A 27,052-nucleotide genomic window follows, 5' to 3' on the forward strand; every position below is an offset into this window, starting at 1 on the left:
TTGTCCTTTAAAAGTCCTTTACATTGCTCAGAAAGTATAGTACGTGAAGATTTGATCTCTGCTTTTTCTCTGTGTCGAACTTTCTTTAGTGAGTCCCAGATTAAACCGGGATGTTGTAATCCTGTAGTGCCCTCACTGAGATGTGATGCCCAGACTAAGACATGCCGTGTGCCTGCAGCACCTGAGAGCAGCCAGGGAACAGGAGAGCCTGTCTCTCACTCCCCCTCATGCCTGCACCCAGCCAGCCTCCTGCCTACACAGACCACACACTGGTACTCCATGTGTGGCCCAGGGGCTCTTGAGAGGGTTTGAGACCCTTATAGAGGGTCCTCAAAATCATTTTCATACCAATACTAAGACATCATTTGCTCCTTTTTACTCATTGTCTCATAAGTGCCCAGTGGCGCTGTCCTGGGGTTACATGATGAGTCCACAGTTCCAACTGCATATCTGTATGAGGATGTTATTTTTAATATACTTTGACCAAAGCCACTTGTTGCAGTGATTATCAACCATCTTCATCACATGGCACACAAAAATGAATGACTTAAATTCTGGCCTCAGGCTCACCAAAAACATATTATTTTTTTTGTCAATCTGGAAAGGAAAATAGGTATAATTTTGATTCATTCACATCAGACAGTTATTGTTGTGTTGGTTGGTGTCATTTTTTAAATTTGCCAATCTATTGCTTCTCGGCCTTTTGGCTAAGATCATATGTATTTGGCAGTCCACGGAGAAAGCGGTTGGTGCCGCTGACCGAACAGGCACTGCACGCTTTACAGACCCCCGCAGCACACCAGTTGGAAATCTCTGACTTACTGCCCCAGATTGAATGCAGAAGCATTGAATCTTAAGCCAGTTCTCTTAAGCCGGATCTTAAAGCGATTTATAAAATACATGACAATGCTAGTATCAAATATCTTAGTTGTTTTTCACAAAATGTATATTATTTATGTTAACATATTGTTATTTTTAAAGAAACTAAGGAGTCAATGTTTTTAATAAAGTCCCCATTTTAATTTTTAATATGTTGATAGATACATAAAGGAAAGATTTTTGGTGGTCCTTGGTAGTTTTTTTTATGAAGGGTCCTAAGCCTTAAAAGTTAGAAAATTGTTCTTGAGCATAATATACTTCTGAACATGGATGGCAGTGACATTGCCCAAACTTAATTTTCTTTTCCTTTTCACTGTTCCTCTTCCAGCCCTTATTCTTTTAGCAAAGATTTTGAATTTGTCCAAGTTAAATATTGATTTATGTCACCACCAAACTTTAAAAAGTAAAATCTGGTCGCAGTGTTCTTTTTGTTGTGTTTCACTGAGAAAATAAAAGGAGTAATCTCCGTTGTATGTATAAATGTTATTAGGAAGGACATAAATAAAATTGACTCAGAATTATCTGAAATCCCCAAAACCTCCAGGGTAGGAGTGCTTCCGGTGAGGGAAGAATATACTTCTTGTATAAGTACTGCTAGAGAATTAGTCTTTGGACAATTCTTTGTACCTCCCACACAGGCCTCAGGAGTAGAATTGGATGTAAGATTTTTTAAAAAGGTTTTATTTATTTATTTTTAGAGCTAGGGGAAGGGAAGGAGAAAAAGAGGGAAAGAAACATTGGTCAACTGAGGACTGGGCTGGCAACCCAGACAAGTGCCCTGACTGGGAATTGAACCAGTGATCTTTTGCTTTGTGGGACATTGCTCAACCAAGTGAGCTGCACTGGTCAGGGCTGGATGTGAAATCTGATTCTGTGTTAGAGTGAGGCAAACTGTGATAAACACTGAGCCTGAGACCAACACTATTTCCCATCTTTGTCCTCTTTTTTTTCCTTCCCCAAATAACAACAATAATTAAAAGACAAAACCTCCCACATAAAAAAAATACCCAGTCAATAAAGACTGTCACTATAGTTGCAGAAATGGAATAATCTCCACTGTCAGCTACGAGTGACAGTCTGTTGCTCCAGGTGGTAGAAAACAACACCTTGGCTATAGTACTACATAGACTGGGCTATTGAGATAAGATAAGAGGGGTGTAGGAGGAAAGTTTCCAAGTTCTAGTTAATCACACGGGTTTCCTCTTTATACCCTTGAGGCGAAAATCTCATACGTGGATTCCTGGAGTTCTATTTTAAGAGTGTTCATTTTGTTGCTCATTCAAGAATCATTGAGTTGGGCCCTGGGGCAACAAAAAGGACTGGGCCTGTGGAAGCCGGAGTCTAGTAGGGGAACGTAGACCCACAATAGTCATTTGAAGTGTGGGAGGCCCTAAGTGGAAAGTATTTTTCTATGGAAAAAACAAAACGTTAAAGTTAAGTTCCCAGGCCACCAACCAAAAGCTAATTTCACCTTTGATATTACTCATAATAAGTTAAACTTTATTGGATCTTAATAAGTCCCAGATAGAGTTCTTTTTAACAAGATAGTTTTGTTTTTCTTGGATTTTTAAAATCCCCTTTATACCCTCTTCCACCTGTATTCACAACCCTCCCCATCCCCCTGCAATCACCACACTGTTGTCTGTGTCCAAGAGTTCTTTTTTTTCCTCCACCTCCTCCTCCCCTCCCCCCCCAACACCTTCTCCCCAGAGCTGTCAGCCCCAGGGAAAATTCTAAGCCTTTAATTTATCTATTCCTTTCAACAACCCAATGAGGTGTTATTATTATCTCCATTTTTAATAGATGAGCAAACAGGCAATGAAGAAATTTGCCAGGATAGTCCTAATAGAGTCATCTATGTAGCTTTATAAAAGAAGGGAGTGATTGAGCACAGCTTGCTTAATTGGTATATCTGGCCTCTGTAAGAACTTCCAAACCTGTATGGAAATTTTGTAAGTGTTTATTTGAGTCAAAACTGATGACGATTGCCAGGAAGCAAGATCTCAAATGCTCCCAAGAATGACAGTTTTGCAGTTTGCCTTGTGCTTTTGGAGTTCGGGAGGGAACTAAGGAAGGTGACTCAAAGGTGGGAGAAAGCAAGGCAGGACTGGATTACAGGATAGTTAACAGGATTATGTGCTCTCTCGAGGGTGGATGCTCCTTTTTAGAGGGCTGTAAAGAGGGGATTACTCTGACATTTCGAAGGTGTGTTAGTTAACCTAGAGGCCCCCAAACAATGGACAGGGCTTGCTGCAGGAAGCAAAGATAAACCTTTTACTAAAAAGTTATATGCTTGGGGTATGACAATCACCATGATCAGGTCACCCTGTGAGGTTACTTTTCTTAGAACTCCTTTTTGTACAGTCTCTAAATTCGGGACTTTTTTTTGGACTTGTTTTTAATAGTTTATTGGTATGCATGAAGTGTAATGATACCAATTTTATGATCTGCTTCCTCCTTTTTATTCTATATTTCTTCAAAGCTTGCCTTATTTGCTCTAGAATTCCCAGTATACAGCATGGAGTGCTATCCCCAAATATTTATTGACGGAATTCATTATATGAGTGATCTATGGATATGGACAACAAGGTGGGGATTGACTATGGAAGTGGGGGGCAGGCTGAGCACACAGCAGCGAAGGGGGAAATAATTGCAACAACTGTAAAACATAATAATAAAAAAAAGAAATAGAGAATAAAAAGCCATTTGAGGACATACTAACTCCCCTGCGGCACATTTCTTGGTGCTTTGCAAAAATTGGATATTGAATAAATTTTTAGAGAATGAATATGTAAAATTGTTCATGTTTTTGAATAATGGACAGAGTTTGCTGTTCTAAAAGATTGTGTCATTTCTTGTTATAATAAACAGATTTTGAGTTTAGTTTAACAAGTTTAGTTTATTCTAAATTCTGTGACTCTGGATTTTTCAGGTTCATATGTTTTTAATGTTTTACCAATTCAGTGAGTGTCTTAATACATAGAAAATTTCTGGCTGTGCAAAAGGGATAGGAGGGCAGAGTGATTTAAGATGAGTGTGGACTTTATCTGGAAGTTTTCCTTGTGTTTAAAATGCACAGGGACTAATCAATCAGAATCTGTCTCTTCCTCTCTGCATTTTGCTTAACAAGAGCTGGATTCTGATTATACTGCTAACCTAAACATAAAAGGCCTTTTGAAGTTACTGAGAAGACTTTAAAACATGGTATTCGACTTCTAAATTGGCTGAATTTTTTAACATAGAGTTGAAACCGGAATAGCCAGTGTTCGTGCTGCCTGCCACCTACCAGATGCAATAAGCAGAGAAAGGGATTGAACCTTTATGGGCACTTTATTCAGATGGCCAGCAATCTAGAAGACATGGGTTTGTACCCTAACAGATTGTCTTAAATTCCATTTTAAAATGGCCCTTTTTATGAGGAGAACAAAGTGTAGGTAAGGGGTTTGGAATTCAGGGAAAAATTAATTGGATTAAAAAACTGCAGCATTCTCACCCTGGGTGGTGGTCTTTAGCTGTGTCCTGGGCCATGGTCCATCTCACCCTGGAGCAGAGCCGCTACCTTCCTGAATTGCTTGCAGTCCCGAGGCACAAAGGTGGAACTGCTTATGGTTTCCTGGAGACAGGGTGGGTCGTACCTTCAGTTCCTGGAACAATTGCCTGCACATACATTGATTACTAAACTAATTAGCTATTACTTAAATTAAAATTTTTTCAACATTTGAACCCCTCATCAGAGTTGTTAAATTCCTTGGAATATCTTGCCAGGTTTCAGGTGGGACAAACAGTAAGAAGTTTTAGAGTACTTGCTCAGAAAAAGAAATTTTAAGAGTCCTTGCTCAGAAAGCCACAATTTCTTGTGGGATTAATTAAGAAGTTATGTTGTCTTTTAGAAATTTCCACTTATCAATGAAAGCATACAGTCCTCTCTTTATAAAATCTCTCTCTAATGATAAACAACATAACAGAGAGACAAGAAAAGGAAACACAGGCGTGCAATGAAATGAGTGCTCGCCCAGGAGAGACAGCATCTATTGCTCCTGTGGAATCCCATCGCATGCTGGCACCTGAGGCAACTGACCTCCTGTCGGGGAAGAAAACCCTAAACAGCCTCCCTGGTGGGAAAAACTGCTCAGGAACTCAGATGAAGGCATTTGACCTCAACCAAAAAGGGAGAGAGGTCTGATCTAAGAGAGCTTTACAGTCAAGGAGACGGCAGTGAGCACAGAAGAGGCTTGTGGGCACCGTACCTGCTCCCAGGTGACGCTGGATCATGAAGGTGAGGCCACTTTAGATCTATAACACCAGGTATGTTAACTTAATAAAAATAAAAGACCTTTCAAAGTGGGAGGCAACAAGCATTTATTTGAGAGCAATAAGAATAGCTATTCGGGAAAACTACTTTGAAAGGTCTTTTATTTTTAGGTGAACAATACTTAGTTTTATTCAGTAGTGAACAGTTGTGTTTAGATCTGGTGCATATTGAACAATGAGTAACACTGAAGTATGTAAAGGATTCCATAAGCGACCTCATTTGTAATTGTAGGGGAGGAAAAACTGTTCACCTGGGTTTGGTAGCCGGGTCTTAGAAATAAACTGGCACGACCAGCAGACTAACAGGAGAAAAGATATACAAATGTATTAATTTTAAATATGTGCACAGGGGCATAAGAGGAAAACAAAAGTAATTACTCTCCCCTAAAGAATGAGATTTGAGAACTGATATACTATTTTAATAAGGGTAAGGGGGTGGGGGATGAAGGCAATTTAGGAGAGGGTAATGATTTCTTAAGAAGGTTAGTGGGGCTTTGTCTGGTTGTGACTTCAGCTGTCCTCCTTTGTGAGAAGAGTCAATCTCCTGGTTGCTGAAACTCCCAGGGAGAAAATATATGACCCTTGAGTTCCTTTTGGAAGATCTGTCTGTAGGCAGATAAGGGGAGTCCAGAGAAAGCTTCTCTGCATTTGCTGTTTTTCAATACCTACAGATCAGAATAATCAATATACCCAATAGTAGGGTGTGTTGTATTTTAGGGTGGCATGTTCTGAGCTCCTTCCTAATTGTCTGGGAACCTGTGGACAGTGTGAGTATGAGCTTCTCCAGCTGAATTTTAGCACGTGTTCTAGCACAGGGCATTGCCTTCAGTTGCAGGGTGAAAGTAGGTATAAGAGTGAGGTGGGGATAGCACTAATGCAGGGTGTGAAAAAGCCCCTTTGCAGATGCTGGCTCACTGCCCTTCCGCCACTGCCGTGATACGGATATTTGTATTGTGAGTGAAAAGGGGCTCTGTAGTAAAACTGACAAGTCTGGTGATAGGAAAACACTTCATAGGGTGATCTGATCCTAAATCCCTAACTGGGCAGGTCATGGTAGGTAGTCACAACACAAACAATGATCTTTTTTTTTTTAAAGAAAAGATTTTATTTATTTGTTTTTAGAGAAGAAGGGAAGGAGGAAGAGAGGGAGAGAAATATTTGTGGTTGTCTCTCTTGTGCCTTATACTTGGTACCTGGCCCACAGCCCAGGCATGTACCTTGACTGGGAATCAGACTGTGAGCTTTTGGTTCACAGCCCCAAGTTCAATCCACTGAGCTACACCAGCCAGGTCGTAAGAGGTTTATCTTTACCTTAAGCAAGCCCTGTCCATTTTTCTTGTGCATCTAGATTAAAATACCTGTGACTGTCAGGGTAGTCCTTTTTTTTCCAGACTTCTCAAGAAAGCACACAAATCCTGTAATCCAATCCTTTCTTTGCTTTCTCCCACCTTCAAGTTATCCAACTTTCTTTTTAATTTCCAATGCATTAAAGAAGCTGCAAAACTCTCAATCTTGGGAGGGTTAGAGATCTTGCTTCATGGCAATTGCCAGTTTTGGCTCAAATACACTTTAAAGAAGCTGAAAATTTAGCTTTTTAGAAAATTGATTTTGAGAGAGAGAGATAGAGAGAGAGAGAGAAACATCAGTTTGTTGTTCCACTTATTTATGTATTCATTGGATGCTTCTTATATGTGCCCTGACTGGAGATTGAACCTACAACCTTGGTGTATTAAGATGATGCTCTGCCAACTGAGCTACCCAGCCAAGGTTCAAATACACTCTTGTGAAAATTTTTGCAGGTTTGGATGTTATTTTTTATTGACTGGACAAAGTTATATCCACACATATATATTTTTATGCCATATAGAGCTAAAATATTTTCATATTAGGAGGGTAAGCTTATCAGTTTGTTGGTTAAGTTCTATTGAGGATACAGCATTTTTTGCTTCTAGACTTACAATACATCTTAAAGAAGAGTTGGGCTATCACATGAGTTTTGTAGAATGGGTGAGAGAAATGAGTACTAAAGTCCCACTGGAATTTAGGGATAGTTATAAGCTGTGCAATATGAAGCATCACAGCCAATGGTAAGCCATGCTTACAGACTGTGTCAAATTATCAATCTATTAAAGGCAAACTCAAATGACCAGAGATTGAGATTATTTGGGCATAGCAGAGAATTTGCAGTTCTGGAAACACATGCCATCAGGGAGCTGCAGGCTGGCCCACTGAGGATTGGGGGCAGGCTGTATTTGTGGGCAGGGAGTGCAAAGTGGGGGAAGTCCAGCCAGAGACTGAGCCATAAGTTCATTGGTTTGAGGGTGGGAAATGATTCTTGGCAGATCTTTACTGCTCAGGAAATAAGTCCCAGTCGTCTGTAAATCAGACATTTACAGGAAATAAGTCTCTCAGTTCTTAAGTTCTGTTCTTCTGAAGGTGCATTCTCCATTTTGTATCCTCTGGTTCCATTTTAGATCAGCATTTATTTATTTATCTATTTATTTTAGTCACCTGAGGACATTTTTTCATTGCTTTTAGAGAGAGAGGAAGGGAGATGGTGGGGGGGAGGGAGAAGGGCAGAGAGGGGGAAAAGGCGGGGGAGAGAGACAGAGAGAGATTGATTGAGTTGTTGCCTTCTTTTTTAAAAATTTTGTTTTATTGATTATGCCATTACATTTGTTCTATTTTCCCCCTTCGTTCCCCTCCACCCTGCACACCCCTCCCCCACCATTCCCCCCTTTAGTTCATGACCATGTGTCTCAAGTTCTTTAGATTCTGTATTTCCCCTACTATTCTTGCCCTCCCCCCATCTATTTTCTATCTACAGTCTATGCTACTTATTTTTTGTACCTTCTACCTTCTTCTCCTTCTCCCACTCCCCTGTTGCTAACCCTCCATGTGATCTTCCTTTCTATGCTTCACTCCTGATTTGCTGTCCTCTTAGTTTGCTTTTGTTTTAGGTGTGGTTGTTAATAACTGTGAGTTTGCTGTCCTTTCACTGTTCATATTTTTTATCTTTTTTTTCTTAGGTAAGTCCCTTTAACATTTCATATAATAAGGGCTTGGTGATGATGAACTCCTTGAATTTGATCTTATCTGAGAAGCACTTTAACTGTCCTTCCATTCTAAATGAAAGCTTTGCTGGATAGAGCAATCTTGGTTGTAGGTCTTTGGTTTTCATGACTTGGAATACTTCTTTCTAGCCCCTTCTTGCCTGTAAGGTCTCTTTTGAGAAATCTGCTGACAGTCTGATGGGAACTCCTTTGTAGGTGACTGTCCCCTTATCTCTTGCTGCTTCTAGGATTCTCTCCTTCATTTTAATCTTGGCTAATGTAGTGATGACATGCCTTGGTGTGTTCCTTCTTGGGTCCAACTTCTTTGGGACTCTCTGAGCTTCCTGGATATCCTGGAAGTCTATTTCCTTTGCCAGAATGGGGAAGTTCTCCTTTATTATTTGTTCAAATAAGTTTTCCACTGGTGGCTGTTCCTCTTCCCCTTCTGGTACCCCTATGATTCGGATGTGGGAGCATTTAAAGATGTCCTGGAGGTTCTTGAGTCTCTCCTCTTTTTTTTGAATTCTTGTGTCTTCATACTTTTCTGTTTGGTCATTTTTTTCTTCCTTCTGGTCCGCTCCCTTGATTTGAGTCCCAGTTTCCTTTCCATTACTATTGGTTTCCTGTGCAATTCCCTTCATTTCAATTAGTTTAGCCTTCATATGTTCCTCTAATTTGTGGCTAAAATCAACCAGTTCTGTGAGCATCCTGATCACCAGTGTTTTGAACTGTGCATCTGAAAGTTTGGCTATTTCTTCATTGCTTAGATTTATCAGCTCTGGGGCTCTGAGTCCTTCTTGAGCCATGTTGTGATCTGTTTGAGCCTGTTACATTTGAGGAGAGGAGCCTTAGGTGTTCACCAGGGCGGGGCCACCCAGGTCGCTGGTTTGTGATGTGGTTTAGTTGAGAGGTTTGTTGTTGTCTGACTCTGTATTGTTTGATTTTCTGTGGCTTGGCTGCATTTATTGTTGCTAAAACTTTGTTGTTTTTAGATTTGGTTGTGTGAGAAGGCAAAGTGTTTCCACCAACGCCTCCATCTTGGTGGAAGTCCCCGATTTGTTGCCTTCTTGGAGGTGTCCCAACCAGAGAACCCACAGCCTGGGCATGTACCCTGACCAGAAATAGAACCCATGACCTTTCTGTCTATAGTACGATATTCCAACCTACTGAGCCACACTAGCCAGGGCTGGACTGGAATTTTTTTTTTTTTTTAACAGAATCTTCCTGAAGTTGCATTTGTCCTCTGTTCCTCTTTCCAGCTTCCTGTGAAATCTTAGTCGAAGTGGGACCTTATGAGTGAGAATCTTGACGTTTGGGAGCTTGATATTTCCTCTATAGGATTATGGTATAAGATTTAAAAATAATTTATAGCAGAATTAAGAAAACGTATCAATTATATCTTTACATCCTTGCTAGAGTTTTGCGCATTTAGGGATCTTTCACTTAAGAGGAGTTTATGGAGAGGTTAACTTTGTGAATATTTTTGTGTTACCACTGGTCTTATTTGTGTTTATCTTGTCTGTAATAGAAGCCAGTAAATACTTAGCCTGTTTGGTGTTGGTCTTGCTGTTTTGATTTATGACCATGCTATTTAAATATATCTTGCCTACTGAACTACTGTGGTTACACTGCTTTCTCACTCAATTAAAATATAAAAATAACGACCCTTTCTATTTAGTCCCAGAAATCCTGGATTGAAGGTGTGTTCGACAAGAGAGAGTGTAATAGAATCATACCCAGCTCCAAAGACCCTCACAGGTACACTTTGGAATTGCATTGTTCTTTTTAAAGCAACACTGAGAGGACTGTTGGTGGAAACTTAGAGGTATGACTTGTTGAAAGGATTTGATAATATCTATAAAATTACTATTTATTTTAAATTGATCTTTGTGTCTTCATTGAAATAGTACATGATTACCATAGAAATTCTGACCAGATTTTCTAGAAAGAATGGAGAACTTGTCAATTTTGTATCTCACTCCAACCCCAGGGCTTTTGATAACGCCTGCCAGACAGTAGGCTCCTGAAAAACATCTGCTTACTGACTTAATGAAATATAAAGAAAACCAAGTTCATTATAATGACATCACCCTGATGGAGCTGTTGTTAGTATGGTGGTAGATATTGCCCTGTTTATTTTGATGCTCCTGTTCTTTTCATTGGGAAGATAGATGTTAGGAAATCTCTAGTGCTATATCTATTACACTGGGTTGGGATAAAAACTTTACAAGTTCTAAATATTGAATATTCAAATTATTGCAAATGCTCCTTACCCTCAACTAAAGTGTCTTTGGAAAACAGTAATGGGTATTTCAGGTTATCCACTGTGCTCAGGTTATTCAAACAGTTAATTTCAGTTTCATTTTCTTTCCATAAGCTTTTTGCTTGAGTAAAAAAATGGGCAGCAGAATAAAATGATTCAAATTTGACTACTTTGAGTTCTTGACAACCTTTGGAAGCTCTACTTGTAGAACAAAATTCAAAACAGCAGTTAGTGAAAGATAAGTCCAGGATGGGTTATGAAAAATCCCCCAGTGTGATTGGGTCTGTGAAATAAGATTGAGTAGCATTGCTTTTGGGGAAGAGAAATTGAAAGGAAAATAGAGGACCAGTACAATTAACCCTCAAACCTAAAGTTATTTGTGCCAACCACCTGGACTGTCAAAATTTCTGTATAACTCTTTACTCCCCTAAAACTTAACTGCCCTCACTGTCCAGGAGAGATTGGTCCCAGGACCCCTTTGGATACCAAAGTCTGTGGATGCTCAAGTTTCTTATAGAAAATGACATAAATGACATAGAAGAACGCATGCAGTTGGCCCTCCTCCTCCACTTGGATCAAAAATAGTGTTGAATCTGCGGATGTGAAACCAGGGATATGGAGGGCTGCCTGGATATTGTATATTTATTGAAAAAAAATCCATGTATATGTGGACCTGCACACTTTAAACCCATGTTGTCTTAGGGTCAACTGTATTTTAATTAGGGGGACCACTCTATTTTTTGATTCCTTTGAGCATTCTGCCTTATGTTCATTTGAAGTTGAGCAGTCACTGCTATACATGCTTATGAAAGGTAACACGGTGAGGTCAGTGAAATTCTGGTTCTTTGGGGATGACTAAAATAGTGTTCCTTGCTTTTGTTAAATATTTACTAGTCCCACCCTCATTGAACTACCTGTGCCTTGTAAGCCCTGTAATTAGAAATTCTCACTTTGCTATTAAATCTTTATGACATCTTATAATGGGGTGGAGGCTGCTATGGGGGGCAGACTGAGCTCGGGCAACCCCTACTGCTCTGTGTGTGTAAATCATCTTCACAATCACCTTGAACATCACAAATAGAGACAAACTATAGGCCATTGACCCATAGACTCAGGAAGAATGTCAATGATCATAATTCCATGAGTGAGCTAAAATATGTGACATTTTATGGGGAACAAAAGCAGTCTCTGTTTTTCTGTGATTGTAAAAAAGTTAATGGATGATCTTGGCTATTCCTCTTATGCCAACCTTTTTCTTAGAACCCAGTTGGATTTTCAGTGTGGTAGCTTACATGCAGTTTTCTTCCTTATGGTAGTAGGAAAAGGGTGGTAGTTTACTATTTTAAATTTAGATAAAAGCTTAGCTTTTACTGATTTTTTATAGCTCCTAATAAAAAGCAAATCTGATAGATTTGGTTACATCTTTTTCCTTCTCATTTGAACTTGTTGAAATGAAGCTGTAATGGAAAGCAAGTCCAGCTGCCTGTCAATACTCATGAGGCAGGTGCTGATAAAGGAAAGTGGTTTATTCAGATGCTGGCCATCTGGAAGATGAGGGACTAATGTCTCAAAACCCATCTCCACATCTCAGTGGAGGCAGAGGCTGTGATAAGGAGGGAGAGGGGAACAGAATAAATAGATCAAGGAAGTGGGTTGAAAAGTTCTCTATGTGCAGACTAGCACAGTCTGCTCTGATAAGGCAAGTGATGGTCTGGTGTGCACCACTCTTGTTTAGTCATTCTGGCTTTACATCATCCCAGTTTCCCATAATCCTGGATCCATGGTTGAAGGTCAGCAAATCTCCCAGAGCTGAGACGACTGAAGGTTAAAGTCTGTATCTTTTGAAGTTAGTTCCTAAGATTCTTGTACAAACATGCTGTTCATTTACAAGTCACATTATTAGTCATAGTGATGGGGTGGGTTGCAATCTCCCCCATGACAATTTTATAGTTAGAAAGCTTCTGAGAAAAAGACATTCCCAAAAGGCTGGGACAGGAAGAAGTGAGAGTTGTGAAGATTCATTTCTGAATAATTTAGAATGACTCCGATTCTGTGAACACTACCTTTTCTTCCAGTATTTTACGCTAGAGTTCTCTTCCAGTTAAAACTTATTCACACCTAAAATATGGTCACTGATGACCGCAATGCTAACCTCCAAATCCAGAAGGTTCTTTTGAATCATAAAAAAAATAATAATAATACCGACTGTCCCTTAATTTGATAGTGTTTTATGGTTTTAAAAGTGTTTGTATATGTATATTTTCAGACTTGATTCTCAAGAATTCTGTGTTATCTTGATGGTATAATAGTAGTAGTAGCTACCATTATTATACACACTGCAGTGTACCAGGACTATAAGGCACTTTTCATATATTACCTCAGATAATCCTTTTAATAATCTTGCAGGGCAGTTATTTTCAGGTGTGAAAACTGGGGATTAGAAGAATTGTTAACAAAATTTAAATCCAAGTGTTTAAGTTCCAACTTTAGTGTTCTGTTAATTAGATCATAGTTTCTGCAGTGTAATTATATTTGGCAAATGGGGATATTTGGCGAAAGATGAATGAGTACCCAGCAAACCCTGATTTCCAGTTCATGGAAGATAGCAGATATTTACTGTAAAAGTGTTACATATGTTTTCAAATATGTCAGTAAGCTAACAAATTTTATTCTTTAATTTAGATGTACCGCAGGATGCCAGGTCTGCCAGAATTTAATTAGGTAAGACACAAATAAGATTTCTTTTAATTTTTAGGCATTCTGTTTCAAATTCATTGAAATAGTTTTCTCACATCTTGAATGAACTTAATGAAAGGGCTTTATTGGTGTATTTTATTTCCCTTTCAAGGGACGGTTTAAAAAAAGACACTTGATACAATTTTGAAGGAGAAATTAATTATTTGGATGTAATAGATTACTTGAATTACTCAGACAAGTAAATGGCTAAAGGCATTTGACAAGACCTTCTACCAGCTGAAGTACTTGTAAAGTATTAAATTTTCATTTTGCAATATATTTGGATGATGAAACGCTTTGTGCACACAAAACTCTGCATCCGATCTATGACTTGTGAGTGACATATGTGCTCACCAGCACCAAGTCTGACACTAATTCTGATGTGGCTTTCCCCCCTGACACTAACAAGTTATTAACTTAATCCTGGAGATGGTGTCAACCTCACAGGTGAAGAGCTTGATGATTGCTCCCCACCCTCCACGTCAGATGTCAGCTGAAAGTCTAAATTGCCAGTGCTTCTGCATGATGGGCTATACATTGGAGGTTCCTGAGACCCCCTCCACAGTTCAGTTAATTTGCTATAGCAGGTTGCATAACTCAGAGAAACACTTAAATTTACCAGTTTATTGTAAAAGATACTAAAAAGAATACAGCTGAATAGCCAGATGGGAGAGCATAGGGCAAGGTATTCGGGAAGGAGCACACGGCTTCCACGCTGCCCTTCCCTCCAGGTGCACTGTTCTCTCAGCACCTCCACGGGTTCACCCACCCAGTGCTCTCCAGACCCCATCCTTTTGGGTTTTTTTATGGAGGCTTCATTGCCTGGGCACTATTGATTGAATCATTGGCCATTGGTGACTGAGTCAACTTCCAGCACCTTTGTCACTTTTTTTTTGCATGGTGTTGAATATATACTTATTTATTTTTTAATTACTTTATTGTTTATCAGTTACAGTTGTCTGCATTTTCTCCCCCCCCCAGCCAAAACCACCTCCCTCCCTTTCTTCCACCCTCCCCCTTGGTTTGTCCATGTGACCTTTATAGTAGTTCCTGAAAATCCTTCTCCCCTCTGTCCCCTTCTCCCTCCCCTCTGGCTATTGTTAGCTTGATCTTAATTTCAATGTCTCTGGTTATTTTTCATTTGCTTTTTTTTTGTGGATTATGTTTCAGTTAAAGGTGATATCCCTCACCACCTGGCTTATTTCACTTAGCATAATGCTATCCAGTTCCATCCATGCTGTTGCAAAGGGTATAAGCTCCCTCTTTTTCTCTGCTGTGTAGAATTCCATTGTGTAAATATGCCATGGTTTTTTGATCCACTCATTTGCTGATGGGCACTTAGGTTGCTTCAAGCCCTTGGCTATTGTAAACTGTGCTGCTATGAACATTGGAGTGCATAGGTTCTTTTGGATTGGTGTTTCAGGGCTCTTAGGGTATAATTTCAGCAGTGGAATTGCTGGGTCAAAAGGCAGTTCCATTTTTAGTTTTCTAAATATTTTTCAGCACTTGTTTTAATGATGATCCTTTGAGGTACCTGGAAGCTGGTTTACCAGCAAAACAGATTTTTTTAATCCCACATCATCCTCTAGATTTTTTGTTGGAATGTGCTATTTCTCTTCCTTGTCACTCTTATCTCTTAGGAAATTCAAAGGGTTTTAGGAACTCTGTGACAAAATTGGGGACAAAAACCAAATACATATTTGTTAAAAATCACAATGTCACACAAGATTATGGGCAATACAAATTTTAACAGTAATTTTCATTTTAAACTATGTGCATATAAAGTGATTTTACCTCATTTGTAAGGAGAATAAAATAAAATTTTTCTTAATTGTGATCACATTCTGAAATTTACATTATGGATTGAACCAATGTTAAATTTACTTTGGCTACAAAAGAAAAATCAGAATCTAAAATGTAGCAAATCACGGGGAAAGAAAGACTCTATCCACAGACAATGACAGGAAGGATCAGGCTGCCGGGTGTAGTGGCCCTACTCAGGCTGCTGTAACAGAATGCCAACCGAGTCGCTTAAACAGCAGACATTTGTTGTCTCACTGTTCTGGAGGATGGATGTCCAAGACGGAGGTGCCAACAAGGTTGGTTTCTGATGTGACCTCTCTTCTTGCTGTGCAGTCACCTTCTTGCTTTGTCCTCACATGGCCTTTCCATTGTGCATTTGCTGATAGAGAATCCTGGTGTCTCCTTTGCTTCTTGTAAAGTCACCAGTCCTATATGATTGGGCCCTCCCTCTTACAGCCTTATTTAAACTTCCTTACTGCTTCCTAGGGCCTACCTCCAAATATAGTCACATTGGGGATTAGTCAGGGCTTCAACATATGGATTTGGGGGACCAATTTGGTTCATATCACTGGGGGAAGAGTTTCTATCTGGCTAACCATTTACTTTTTTCTAAAAATGTCTTTCTTTTCAGTAATTATTTAAAATTTTGTTAAAATTCAAAGCAAACATAAGCATGTAGTGAGCTGAAAAGGCTTCATTTACTTTTCCTACTTCCTACTTTGTTCTCCAGAACTGCTCCCTGTCAATATTCGCCCAACCTTACAATCTTCAGGAAAACTAGTGTGAACAATACTGTGAAAACATCTGTTTTTGTACAATTCAGAAATTAAAATCAGGTAAAACTTATAATTTCCCTGCCTCACTAGGAACTAGTTTGATTTTTTTTTCTATTTGGAGGGCCAATATTAGTTGCTGAGCAGTCTGTCCTAGCCTCATTCATTTCTGATGTCATCTCTCTTATATACCAAGTTCCCATATGTCTATGGCTCTTTTTCTGATCTTTCTTTTCAGTATCATAGATCCACTTCTATTCCTTGTAAATGCCACTCTGTTTTAGTGTTATAGTTTTGTAATATATCTTGATGTCTGATAGGGCTAGTACTTTATGCTTTTTTCTTTTCTTTTTTAAATGACTTTAAAAAATTTTTTTTTACCTGAGAATATGTTATTGATTTTAGAGAAAGAGGAAGGGAGCGAGAGATAGAGGTAAACATCTATGTGAGAGAGAAACCTCTATTAGTTGCCTCTGTACATGTCCCAACCTGGGACTGGACCTGTAACCTAGGTAAATGCTCTGACCAGGAATTGAACCCACAATGTTTTGGCTTATGGGACGATGCTCCAACCAACTGAGCCAGCCACCTGGCCAAAGATATGCTTTATTCTTTTAAAAATTGTTTTACTCTCTTGGACATTTTTATACATCTGTATGAATTTTAGAATTACTTTATTAAGTTCTCTGAAAAAGCATTTTAGTACTCTCTAAGGATATTTTATAGAATTCATAAAGACAATTTGGGAGGGAATTGGTAAAATTGGCATCTTTCTAAAGTTGATTCTTAGGGTGAGTTTTTAGTATGTCTTAGTGATGTATACTTTGAAACTTCTGGAAGTTATGACTAAAGGGATGAAAATGGAAAATATATTTTCTTTAATTTGGGGGATGATTTGTTTCTTTGGGGGGGCATCTTGCCATAACTTAAAAAAATAAAGATTTTATTTCTTTACTTTTAGAGAGAGAAGGGAGGGGAGGGAGAAGGATAGAGAGAAACAGCAATGTGAGAGAGAGACATCAATTGGTTGCCTCTCACGTGCCCTTAACTGGGGACCTGACCTGCAACCCAGGCATGCGCCCTGACTGGGAATCAAACCAGTGACCTTTCAGCTCACAGGCCAGCACTCAGTCCACTGAACCACACCAGCCAGGGCCAAAAAAATTTTTATGAGAATTTATTTGAGCCAAACTGATGACATATGCCAGGGACTAAGATGTCAAATGCTCCAAAAAATAACAGTTTTGCAGTATCCGCCTGCCAAAATTTAATGATGTGGTTAAAAACTAGACCAAAGCTAGATAGACTCAAATCAAATGTATTAAACTAGAAAAATACTTAGAAGAAAGTGGGTTCACACCGAAGAACATGAAAGAGTAGTGATTTATCTTTCCAGGTGTGGTTGCCTCCATTGCTGTTCTGTTTAGAAAAAGCTGCAGTGAGATGCATCATCAATTAATGAGATGGTTTTCATTTCCAAGAGTGACCTTTGGTCCACGAGATGACCAGAGGGCACATTTCTCTCCAGTAGATCCCGATCACGTGTATTCTATACATTCAGGGTTACTTTCCTCTTTAGCATCATAGCTTTTCTCTCGGAACCTCAATACTGTCCTCCACGTTCTGACTTCTGGTCTCTTCATCCTGCTTCCTTGTTTCCTTAGACCCCATAATTTGTACAGGTTTTTATGTTGCTTTTTATACAAACACAAATGCCTGAATTATTTCTAAAGCTGAATCATAACCCCTTTGTATGTAATAGGTACATGGTCTGCCATACTTGGTACAAATAATTTTCTTGCTCTGTAGATATATAATTTGTTATTGAAGAAGGTATAGGAGTTGTACATAACCAAATTTTAATTTGTTCTTTGGATTGTTCCTAACTCATACAAGATGAGAAGTCTGTCATTCTTTTGCTAATGTGATGAATATTATATTTTGTTAGTTTTTATGTAGCCCAGTGTTAAAAATCTCATATAGATCTTCATGTGACATTTTCAAAATTATTACTGTAGGCCCTCTACATCGCACTGGAGAAATGTAGAGACACTGCATCTATTTTCTGTTTTGAAATTGTGTGTTTTCTATTTTGAAATTGGTTTTTATCCCAAATCTAAGGTGTTACTGTGGGCGGCTGATCGGTGACCACCAGGGCATGGATTTTACCCGGACTGTCTCGGTGCCCGGCGGTGGCGAAAACGAGCAGTGGTCTGTTGAAAAGCACACGACGAGGAGCCCTACAGATGCCTTTGGCACTATTAACTTCCAGGATGGAGAGCACATTCACCACGCCAAGGTTGGCTGGCCCACATCATTTTGCTGGTTTTTAACAGTGGATATAACCTTCAAATTGTGTCTCCTAATCATATCGCCAAGTGTGGGTGACCAGATGACCAGGTTTTATTGCAAGATTGGATTCTCCCTGACGGGTGTGGCTCAGTAGGTTGAGTGTTGTCCTATCAGCGGGGGCGTCCAACCTGTGACCCGTGCGCTGCAGGCAGCCCAGGACGGCTATGAATGCAGCCCAACACAAAATCGTGAATTTACTTTAAATATTATGAGATTTTTTTGGTGATTACTTGTTGCAATGTATTTAATGTGTAGCCCATGACAACTCTTCTTGTTCCAGTGTGGCCCAGAGATGCCAAAAGTTTGGACACCCTGGCAAAATGAAGGGTCACTGGTTCAATTCCCAGTCAGGGCACATGCCTACATCCCAGGCCAGGTCCCGGGCTGAGGCATGTGTGAGAGGCAACCAGTCGATGTTTTTTTCATGCATCGATATTTCTCCCCCTCTCTATCTCCCTCCTATCCCTTTCTCTGAAAATAAATAAATAAAATCTTTAAAAAATATTAGATCTGTGTTATTAACCTTTTGCCAAAAATGACTTGACCCTTCTCTTTTCTTTACGTCTCAGGGGCATTCTTCCTTTTCCAGGCATGGCCAGCTCTTTATTTGACTGGACTCTTTCAGCAAGCTTATGCCTTCTGTGGAAGATAGTGGGTCATTGCTCTTGCCAAGGGCTACTTTTATGGAATGCAGAAAGTTGCTACCAGACAGCAGACTTTACTGAATCATGGTCACAGCAATTACTACTACCTTCTTGTGGCTATTCCTGCCTGCTACGTTGTCACGAGGGCCACTTCTCCTGAAGAAAATGGGGAATTCTTTCTGCACCCCATGAATTATAGTACTAGACTCTCTAGGCCAATTTTGCTTCTGTCCCTAATGTGGTACTTTTGCATGCTATTTGCATAGTATTGACAGGTCAGATATATCCCAGATGTTTTCTCTTGGGCTTGTAAACTACTTGCTGCTTTATTAGAGGCAGCTCACTGAGGGCAAAATACAAGAGGAGCCCAGCTCAAGAAAGGTTGGAACCGGCTGTATTCTGGAGTGTGGCCATCAGTCGGATGGATTTGAAACAACAGTTCTTAATAGTGCAATCATAATAAAGTTTCATAAGATAGTTGTACAGTAGCCTGCATTTTCAGTTATTAGTCCTTTTGCATTTAACTTCATGCATTGATGTTTTCTTTTTTAAAAATTTTATTGTTCAAGTACAGTTTTCCGCCTTTTCCCCCACCTCTCCCCACCCACCCCAGCCATCCCCACATCCCTCCCCTGATTCCACCCCCACTTGGTTTTGTCCATGTGTCCTTTATAGTTGTTCCCGAAAACCCTTTCGTTGGCGGGAAAACTGCCTTCATTCTCCTCTCCAATTCTTTTGGAAGCTGACTCTTAGTACGTATGTAATTACACTGTTCGTAATTTTCCCCTTAAATTATAGTCTTCTTTTTGCTTCTTATACTTATTCATAATCACCTTCATTTACTCATTTTAAAATCTATTAGACAATTATTTATTGGGTGCTCATACTTCCCTATGCCCCAAACAGCATATGTTCCAGGTACTAACATTGGTACATTGGTTTTGTTGGGAGGGAGGGACCAACTTACCTCTGCCTTCAAGGTTCTCCTCGCTGGTCTGATAGTCAAATAGATATGAGACAGAGGAGCAAGAAAAAAGAACCAAATTTAATATACACATCTGTGTATGTGTATGGGAACCCAGCATACTTGAGAGAGTTGGAAACCCCATATTCAGGAGACACCCAGAGATAGAAAGGAAGATTGAGGTACATAAGATATCCTGAGATAGGGATGAGATAATGCACCTTTGGGGCTTCAAAGGGTCCTTGCAAAGTGCTAAGAATAGATGTTTAGTAAATAGAAGATTGCCCTGCCCTATAGGTAGTAATTAAATGGAGGGGCTGAAGTTTCTCTTGAGCCTGAAGCTGAAATTGCCTTTAGCTCAAGGTAATCTGCATACCACTGAGATACACCTTGGGGTGGCTCATTCTGAACCCCTACAGTTACAATCTAGTAAAGGAAACACAAAATAAATGTACAATTACCGTAGAGGCTGGGGATGCTCTGCAGTGGGAATAAAGCATTCTTTAGAGACTAAAAAGAGTAACTTCTGTTTTCCTGGGGTTCTGAGTATCTCAAAAACCATCTGAAAGAAGGGACAGCTAAGCTGAGATCAGAAAAATGAGTGAGATATTTAGTGTTTGGTGAGGCAGAGGGGTAAGACAAGTCTAGGGAAGAGGAATACCTTGTACAAAGGCCAAGGCAGAATATGGTCCATTTAGGAAATCTGAAAGTATGGTTAAACCTCCTGGTCACCAATACATTTTACACTTACCATTTGGTTCCCGTTACATCCTATGGTGAATGAGTTTTTTGATCTCCAGAAGAGAAGTGTCTGTTCTTTATATTTAAGCCTAGAGTTGCTCAGGGTTACCATATCAGGGAAGCTTGTGAGAGCTGGTTTGTCATCTCCTTCCCACCCCACCCCATTCCCCTTCCCAGTTGTTTTTCCCTATCACCACATTCCACAAAGGATTTGAGGTTTATCTCTGTCAGTGTGAGTCTATGTAACCTGCAGGAGGGAGTGAGTTATAAGGAGGAGGGGAAATAATCATTAACCTTTAGCACATTCTTTGGTTGGCCTTGGGGAGAAAGATGCTAGTGCTGCTATTTTAGCTAAGCAAGGTTGTTTATCCTGATATGGAAGGAGAAATCTCTCCTAGGACTGAAAAGACTTATAGTTGAAAGAAAGGGGCATCTGGGAGCAAGTAGGGGTAGAGAGAAGATGAGCTGAACCAGAGCTGCCCCCCAACTTATTCATTACTCAGAGAAACAAGTCATTTCACAAAGGTCAACTTGTATTTTCTTCCTACTGTTTGAATATGTAACAAAGCCATGGCAACTGAGGCTCCTCGCTTGTGAATTGCATCCTAGTTATCCTTAGACTCTTGCCATGACACACATTCTGTGATGTTTTAAGAATTTCAAAGATAAATGGAAAATTATTTTAATTACTATCACAGGCTTGAGGATACTGTGATACTTCCTGTATGTATACCACCTGTGGTTATTTGGGGCATAATTTTTTAATTCATGGTTTCTACTTGCCCTAATTTCATCCTATTCTTGCGGTTGGTTGGCTTATGCTTGAAGAAGGCAGACTCATCTCCACACGATGTTAATGGGCTGGATGTGGCTGCCTCTGCTGGAAAGAGTCGGTCATATTCTATAATCTTAGGCAAATGCAAAATGATTCTGGGGCTACCTGCTGGTTGGATTTTCTTCATCTTTTCTTTCAGTTACATTGGCCGGTCAAACATATGACACTTTTGTGACAAGTATTTCTTTTGGAAAAGAACATTTTCAGAGGGATATTTGTATAGAAAGAAAATGATTAGAATGTAAAATTTGTAAGAAATTAAATGTATGTACTCTTGGATCTTAATTTAAATTATGCAAATATCTGAAATGGTCAAGTAAACTAAGAGCCATAGCATTTATGAAAAACTTGTTTCACTTGTTTCTAAAATCTTCATTTTTTTGGCGGTCAAGGGGGAATATGTATTTTATTTTTTTATTGTTTATTCTATTACCATTGTCCCAGTTTCTCCCCTTTGTCCCCCTCTGCCCAGCCCCCCTCTCACCCACTGTCAGCCCCCTCTCTGTCATCCACGTCCGTGAGTCATTCATACTTGTTCTTTGACGAGGCCTTTTTAAAAACGGGTTTACTGGAGTAGTGTTTTTTTGCCACTTTGAAATACTTTTGCCTCAGCCGAGACCTGAGAACATTGTTGCACCAGCCTTGAAAACCAGAGGAAGCCTCCCTGCTGTGACTTGTAATTCTCAGAAGCAGCTTCAAGAGGGTGTGGGATCCTTTCAAAGTAAATCCTTCCATTATATAAAGATGAGCTTTTGAAGAGGTGGCAGACTCTTCCTTTCAAGTCATGGCTATTTGAATTCCTTTCTGCATGTGTATTATTACTTGGTATTTGTTTTTCACTATTTTATGTATGTGTGTGTATGCTTATCTTCCAGTATATTAGAACTTCTTATGATACAAAGTTGGATCATCTGCTACATTTGATGCTCAAAGAGTGGAAGATGGAACTGCCAAAGCTGGTGATTTCTGTCCATGGGGGCATCCAGAACTTCAAGATGCCCTCCAAACTTAAGGAGATCTTCAGCCAGGGTTTGGTCAAAGCTGCGGAGACAACGGGAGCGTGGATAATAACTGAAGGCATTAATACTGGTACAGCACAATCCATTGTTAAACACTTTAAAAAAAAATTCCCTCCGTTAACTGTGAATGAAGCAGTGTGGCAGCGCCTCTCCACGCCCAGTGCTCCCAGGAAATGTGGGGGCATGGGGGAGAAAGACAAAAGGCTTAGTGATTGGCAAAGAACCCCAGGAGAACCACAGACCTTTCCTGGAATGTGTTTTCTACCCTTGTTAAAATATGCTTTTTGAATTATATAACTTTGGTACATGTTTTGGATAAAAAGAAAATAGTCTTTCATGAGCTTTGGACTGTGGTGAGGTTAGAAAGGATACTGGAACCATGCAAGTGTGCAGTGCGTGGGCATGGACATGAGCTAAACTCACCATGGCCAAGTTCCCAGGCATTGGAAATCAGTGAGGCGTGCAACAATTGCATTGAGTATATTGGGCATGCAGAGATAGTTAACTACATAAATTGTCATTTCACTCACTGTCTCTATCATGGACTCTTTCATACTCCTTGAAATATGATGTTCAAGAATTTTATATAGTAGTTTCTGAACCTCTAACCCTGTTCCTTTGTATCAGTATTTATGAACTGTTTGCACATTGGAGATTCACTCGGGAGCTTTGAAAGTATAGATGCACAGATTTTACCCCACATTACCTAGAGTTGTTCAGGGTGCAGCTTCATAAGTACATGTAGCTGCAGTGTTGAGAGCTAGTAACCTCACAAACCCTCCTCTGTTACCAATCACCTCTTATGATTCTGACACCAATTCTGATGTGTGGGTTCTTTCTCAACACATTCTCTGGTACAAGTTGGGTGTCCTGTGATTCAACTCAATTCTGACACTCATTCTGGAAATAGCTTCAGATGCCATGGGTTAAGGGCTCAGCACAAGACTGTCCCCAGTGCAGATGCCAATCTTAAGACCAAGTTGTTACCTGTAATTCTGAACAACTGGCTATAAATCAGAGGTTCCCATGACACTCTCCTTTGGTTTGTTAATTTGCTAGAGTGGCTCACAGAACTTAGGAATCCAGTTTACTCACTCGATTACCAGTTTATTATAATAAAATATATAACTCAGGAATAGCCAGGTGGAAGAGACACATAAGGCAAGGTGTGGGGAAAGGGGCACAGAGCATCCATGCCTTCCCCTCTTCTCCACATGTTGACTCACCTGGAAGCTCTCTAAACCCCGTCCATAGGGTTTTATGGAGGCTTCCTCATCTAGGCACAATTGATCAAATCATTGGCCATTGCTGACTGAACTGAATCTCCGTCTGTCTTCCATCTCTGGAGCTGAAAGTCCCACCCCTCTAATGGCTTGGTTGGTTCCCCTGGCAACCAGCCCCATCCTTTGATGCAGTTCAAAAGTCACCTCACTAATGTACCTTTGTTAACTCTCATCACTCAGGAAATTCCAAGGGCTTAAGGAGCTCAATGTCAGGAATGGGATGAAAACCAAATATAAATTTCATGAAAATCACAATATCACAGTGTGGTTTTTCATCTTTTATTTCTCTCTCTTTTATTTTTTTAATCTTGATTGGCCCTAGGCAATGTCTCCTATTGCATTCAGCCATTCCTTCAAGTCTTCATTAGATGCAGTACACCCATGAAGCATTCTCTATCTCAACTCACTTTTGTCTCTTAATTTCTATAGCATTTACTGTCTGTGGCACTTTAGCATTCTATGCATTTCCTTATAGGTTAGGATGAGTCTGTGTATTAGTTCCTCTTCTTGGTTGTGAGCTGGAGGGCAAGGCTGTACATCTGCTAGGCATTGAGCAACACGTATGGAAAGGAATGAAGAAAGCACATGATTGGGGGGGGGAAAGCAAAATAAAACCAAGGGATTTGGCTTGTCATGAATGGGTAACCTGGTTGTTTTTTGTGTACATTTTATTGAGATAATTATTGTTTCACATTCTTGGTAGAAAGTGAAGGTGGGGGAGTTCATAGTCCACTGATAGTACTTATTTAATTTCCAGTAAAAAAGGGTGGGCCCTGACTGGGTAGCTCAGTTGGTTAGAGCGCCATCCACTGTGTCAACAACTTTTCCTAACAATGGCCTTTTGCATGTACTTGTCTATTTATGTTTTTCTTGGAGTCATGGTGTTTTGCATGATTTGTGAGTTAAACCTTGACTTCTAAACTGGTTTTTCATAGGAGTGTCCAAACATGTTGGGGATGCCCTGAAAGTGCGTTTCTCCCAGTGCTTGAGGAAAATCTTGACAGTTGGAATTCTTCCTTGGGGTGTCATTGAGAACCAGAGAGATCTTATTGGAAAAGATGTAAGTAAGCAATCCTTTCATGACAAAAATAAATGAACATGTTTCTAATGCCAACTTAGCACTATACCTGCATATCTAATGGACATCTGGAATATAATATATCCAAACCAATTTCTGGCTTCCTACTGCCTCCCTTACCCTATTGCAAAAAAGACAAGCCCTTCCTTGCAGTTGTTCAAGGAAAAAAACCTTGGTCTCATCCTGTAATGATCCTATCTCATGCCTAAAATCCAGCCCATTCGTAAATCATCTCAGCTTTAGTTTAAAAATATATCCAGAATCTGACCCCTTCTCTATCATGGACTCTTTTATACTCCTTGAAATATGACTTTCAAGAATTTTATATAGTAGTCTCTGAACCTCTAACCCTGTTCCTTTGTATCAGTATTTATGAACTGATCCAGGTCCAGGCCACCATCTTCTGTCAGCTAGATGAATATAATGACCTCCACTCCTCTCATCCTTGTCTTTTACTACAGTCTATTTTAAATACAGTAGCCAGAATGATTCCTTCTAAAATATAAACCAGATCATGCTACCCTTTTGTGAAAAAACCTTCAGTGGGTCCTGTCTCACTCAGTAATAGCCAAGCTTCTTGCAAAGGCACGAGTGTAGCAAAATAGGGACGTTCATGATTTGGCCCTTTTCTCCTTTCATCTTCTACTTTTCTCTGCTTCATTCATTCTTGTGTATTGACAACGTCTTTGATTCTGTTTGTTATTTTAAAGGGAATAGACTTGCCTAATTATTCTTTTGTAAAAATCTCAGCTATGTACAAACAGTATGCAGAAGAAGAATAACTACTGTTAATATTTTGGCACGTATTATTCCAGAATTTTTTCTATGTATGTGCACATATGTATGTTAAAAAAAGTTTGTATGTAAAATAAATAAAAACAGAAACTGACTACTGTGGATCTGTTTTTTAATTTAACTATTTAACAGTTATTTTTTGTGTCAGTTAAAATAGACATGCTTATGGTTTATTTTAATTTCCATTAAAAATTTAAACATATTAAATAGTAGATATATTAGAACAATGAACTCTTATATCCATCTTACAACTTCAATTAATGAACTTACAGCCAGTTTTGTTTCATTGATTCCCTTATTCACTCCATTATCTGCCTTAGTTATTTTGAAGCAAATTCCAGACATGCACTTTGATTTTTCATGCCTCATGATATCCTATGTACTATGTACTAAATAAATCATGTACTATGATTTATTTAACTACTCCCCTATTATTGTTCACCGAGGTGATTTCTTGTTTTTCACTATTATAAACATGATATTAATGTTTTAATAAGATAGATAAATCTTTGAAGCTGGCTTGCTTTATTTCCTTCAAAATAATTCTTAAAGTAGAATACTTAGGCTTGTTGGTATCTACCTTTAAAAATGCGACTCACTGACTTCCAGGAAGGTAGTAACAATTGCATTTCTTCCAATAGGTATGAGGGTGCCTATTTTTTCTGTCCCATTGATAGCTCTGGGTATCTGGCCTTTAAAAAAAAATGCCCTCTTGATAGGTATAAAATATTACCTAATTGTTCTTATTTTGTTTAAAGATTTTATTTCTTTTTATTTTAGAGAGAGAAGGGAGGGAGAGGGACCTGGGCAGTAACCCTGGCATGTGCTCTGATGGGGAATTGAACCAGTGACCTTTTGGTATGCATGCCAGTGCTCAATCTACTGAGCCACACCAGCCACGGTTTTAATGGCCCTTATTTACATATCTTTGATTAGTAGTGAGGTTCATCATTGTTCTGTGCATTTTCAAGCATGGTTATTATATTACTTTTACAATGTAAAAGGCTTTTTACATTGTAATTCCATTTATTTACATTTTTGTTTGCTATATATGCTGCAGTTCCCCCAGTTTTTATTTTATATGACTTATGATCATTAGTCTATAAATAAAAAGTATGTATTAAATCTATCAATCACTTTCTTTTTGGTTTCTGGCCTCAGCATCATCGTTAGGAATTATAAAGGTAACTTTTAAGGTAAGTTTGTAAAGCTTACAGTGCTTTTTACATTCATTATTTTTTTTAAGCCTCACAGCAATGCTCTGGTGTGGAAATTATTATCATCTTCATTTTCACATGAAAAGAATCAGTCTGAGAAAGGAGGCAGGAATCATTCAAATTTAGGAAGCAGAAGAGCCTTGACTTAAACTTGGGTTCTCTGACTCCAAATCATGGCCTCTCATCTTGAAAAACAAATAAGAATTAGAACAGATTAAGGAAGAGTCAATAGTGTTAATAAAGGTCTGGATGTTTTATATACAATAGAATGTATTGCCATTTGGTTCGCTGTTCTCCATGTCATTT

The 27,052-nt window shown here is 39.3% G+C and overlaps 1 protein-coding gene across 10 annotated transcripts in view; it reads left to right on the forward strand.

The window, feature by feature from the left end:
* Nucleotides 1-27,052, forward strand: part of TRPM6 (transient receptor potential cation channel subfamily M member 6) — a 156,357-nt gene that overhangs the window by 45,898 nt on the left and 83,407 nt on the right. For 6 of the 10 annotated variants that reach the window (XM_053656229.1, XM_053656231.1, XM_053656228.1 and 3 more), the window contains 5 exons: nucleotides 9,922-10,001; nucleotides 13,189-13,227; nucleotides 17,940-18,117; nucleotides 22,230-22,443; nucleotides 24,592-24,716. In XM_053656229.1, coding sequence (XP_053512204.1) covers nucleotides 9,922-10,001; nucleotides 13,189-13,227; nucleotides 17,940-18,117; nucleotides 22,230-22,443; nucleotides 24,592-24,716 — 636 coding nt within the window. Of the gene's footprint in view, nucleotides 1-4,844; nucleotides 5,156-9,460; nucleotides 9,589-9,921; nucleotides 10,069-13,188; nucleotides 13,228-17,939; nucleotides 18,118-22,229; nucleotides 22,444-24,591; nucleotides 24,717-27,052 lie in introns of those variants that run through there. The other 4 variants (XM_053656234.1, XM_053656235.1, XM_053656233.1 and 1 more) reach the window with 3 other exon arrangements.

The sequence above is a fragment of the Artibeus jamaicensis genome, unplaced genomic scaffold (genome assembly GCF_021234435.1).
Source record: "Artibeus jamaicensis isolate MK-2021 breed Jamaican fruit bat unplaced genomic scaffold, CSHL_Jam_final scaffold_1964, whole genome shotgun sequence".
Classification (NCBI taxonomy): Eukaryota; Metazoa; Chordata; class Mammalia; order Chiroptera; family Phyllostomidae; genus Artibeus; species Artibeus jamaicensis.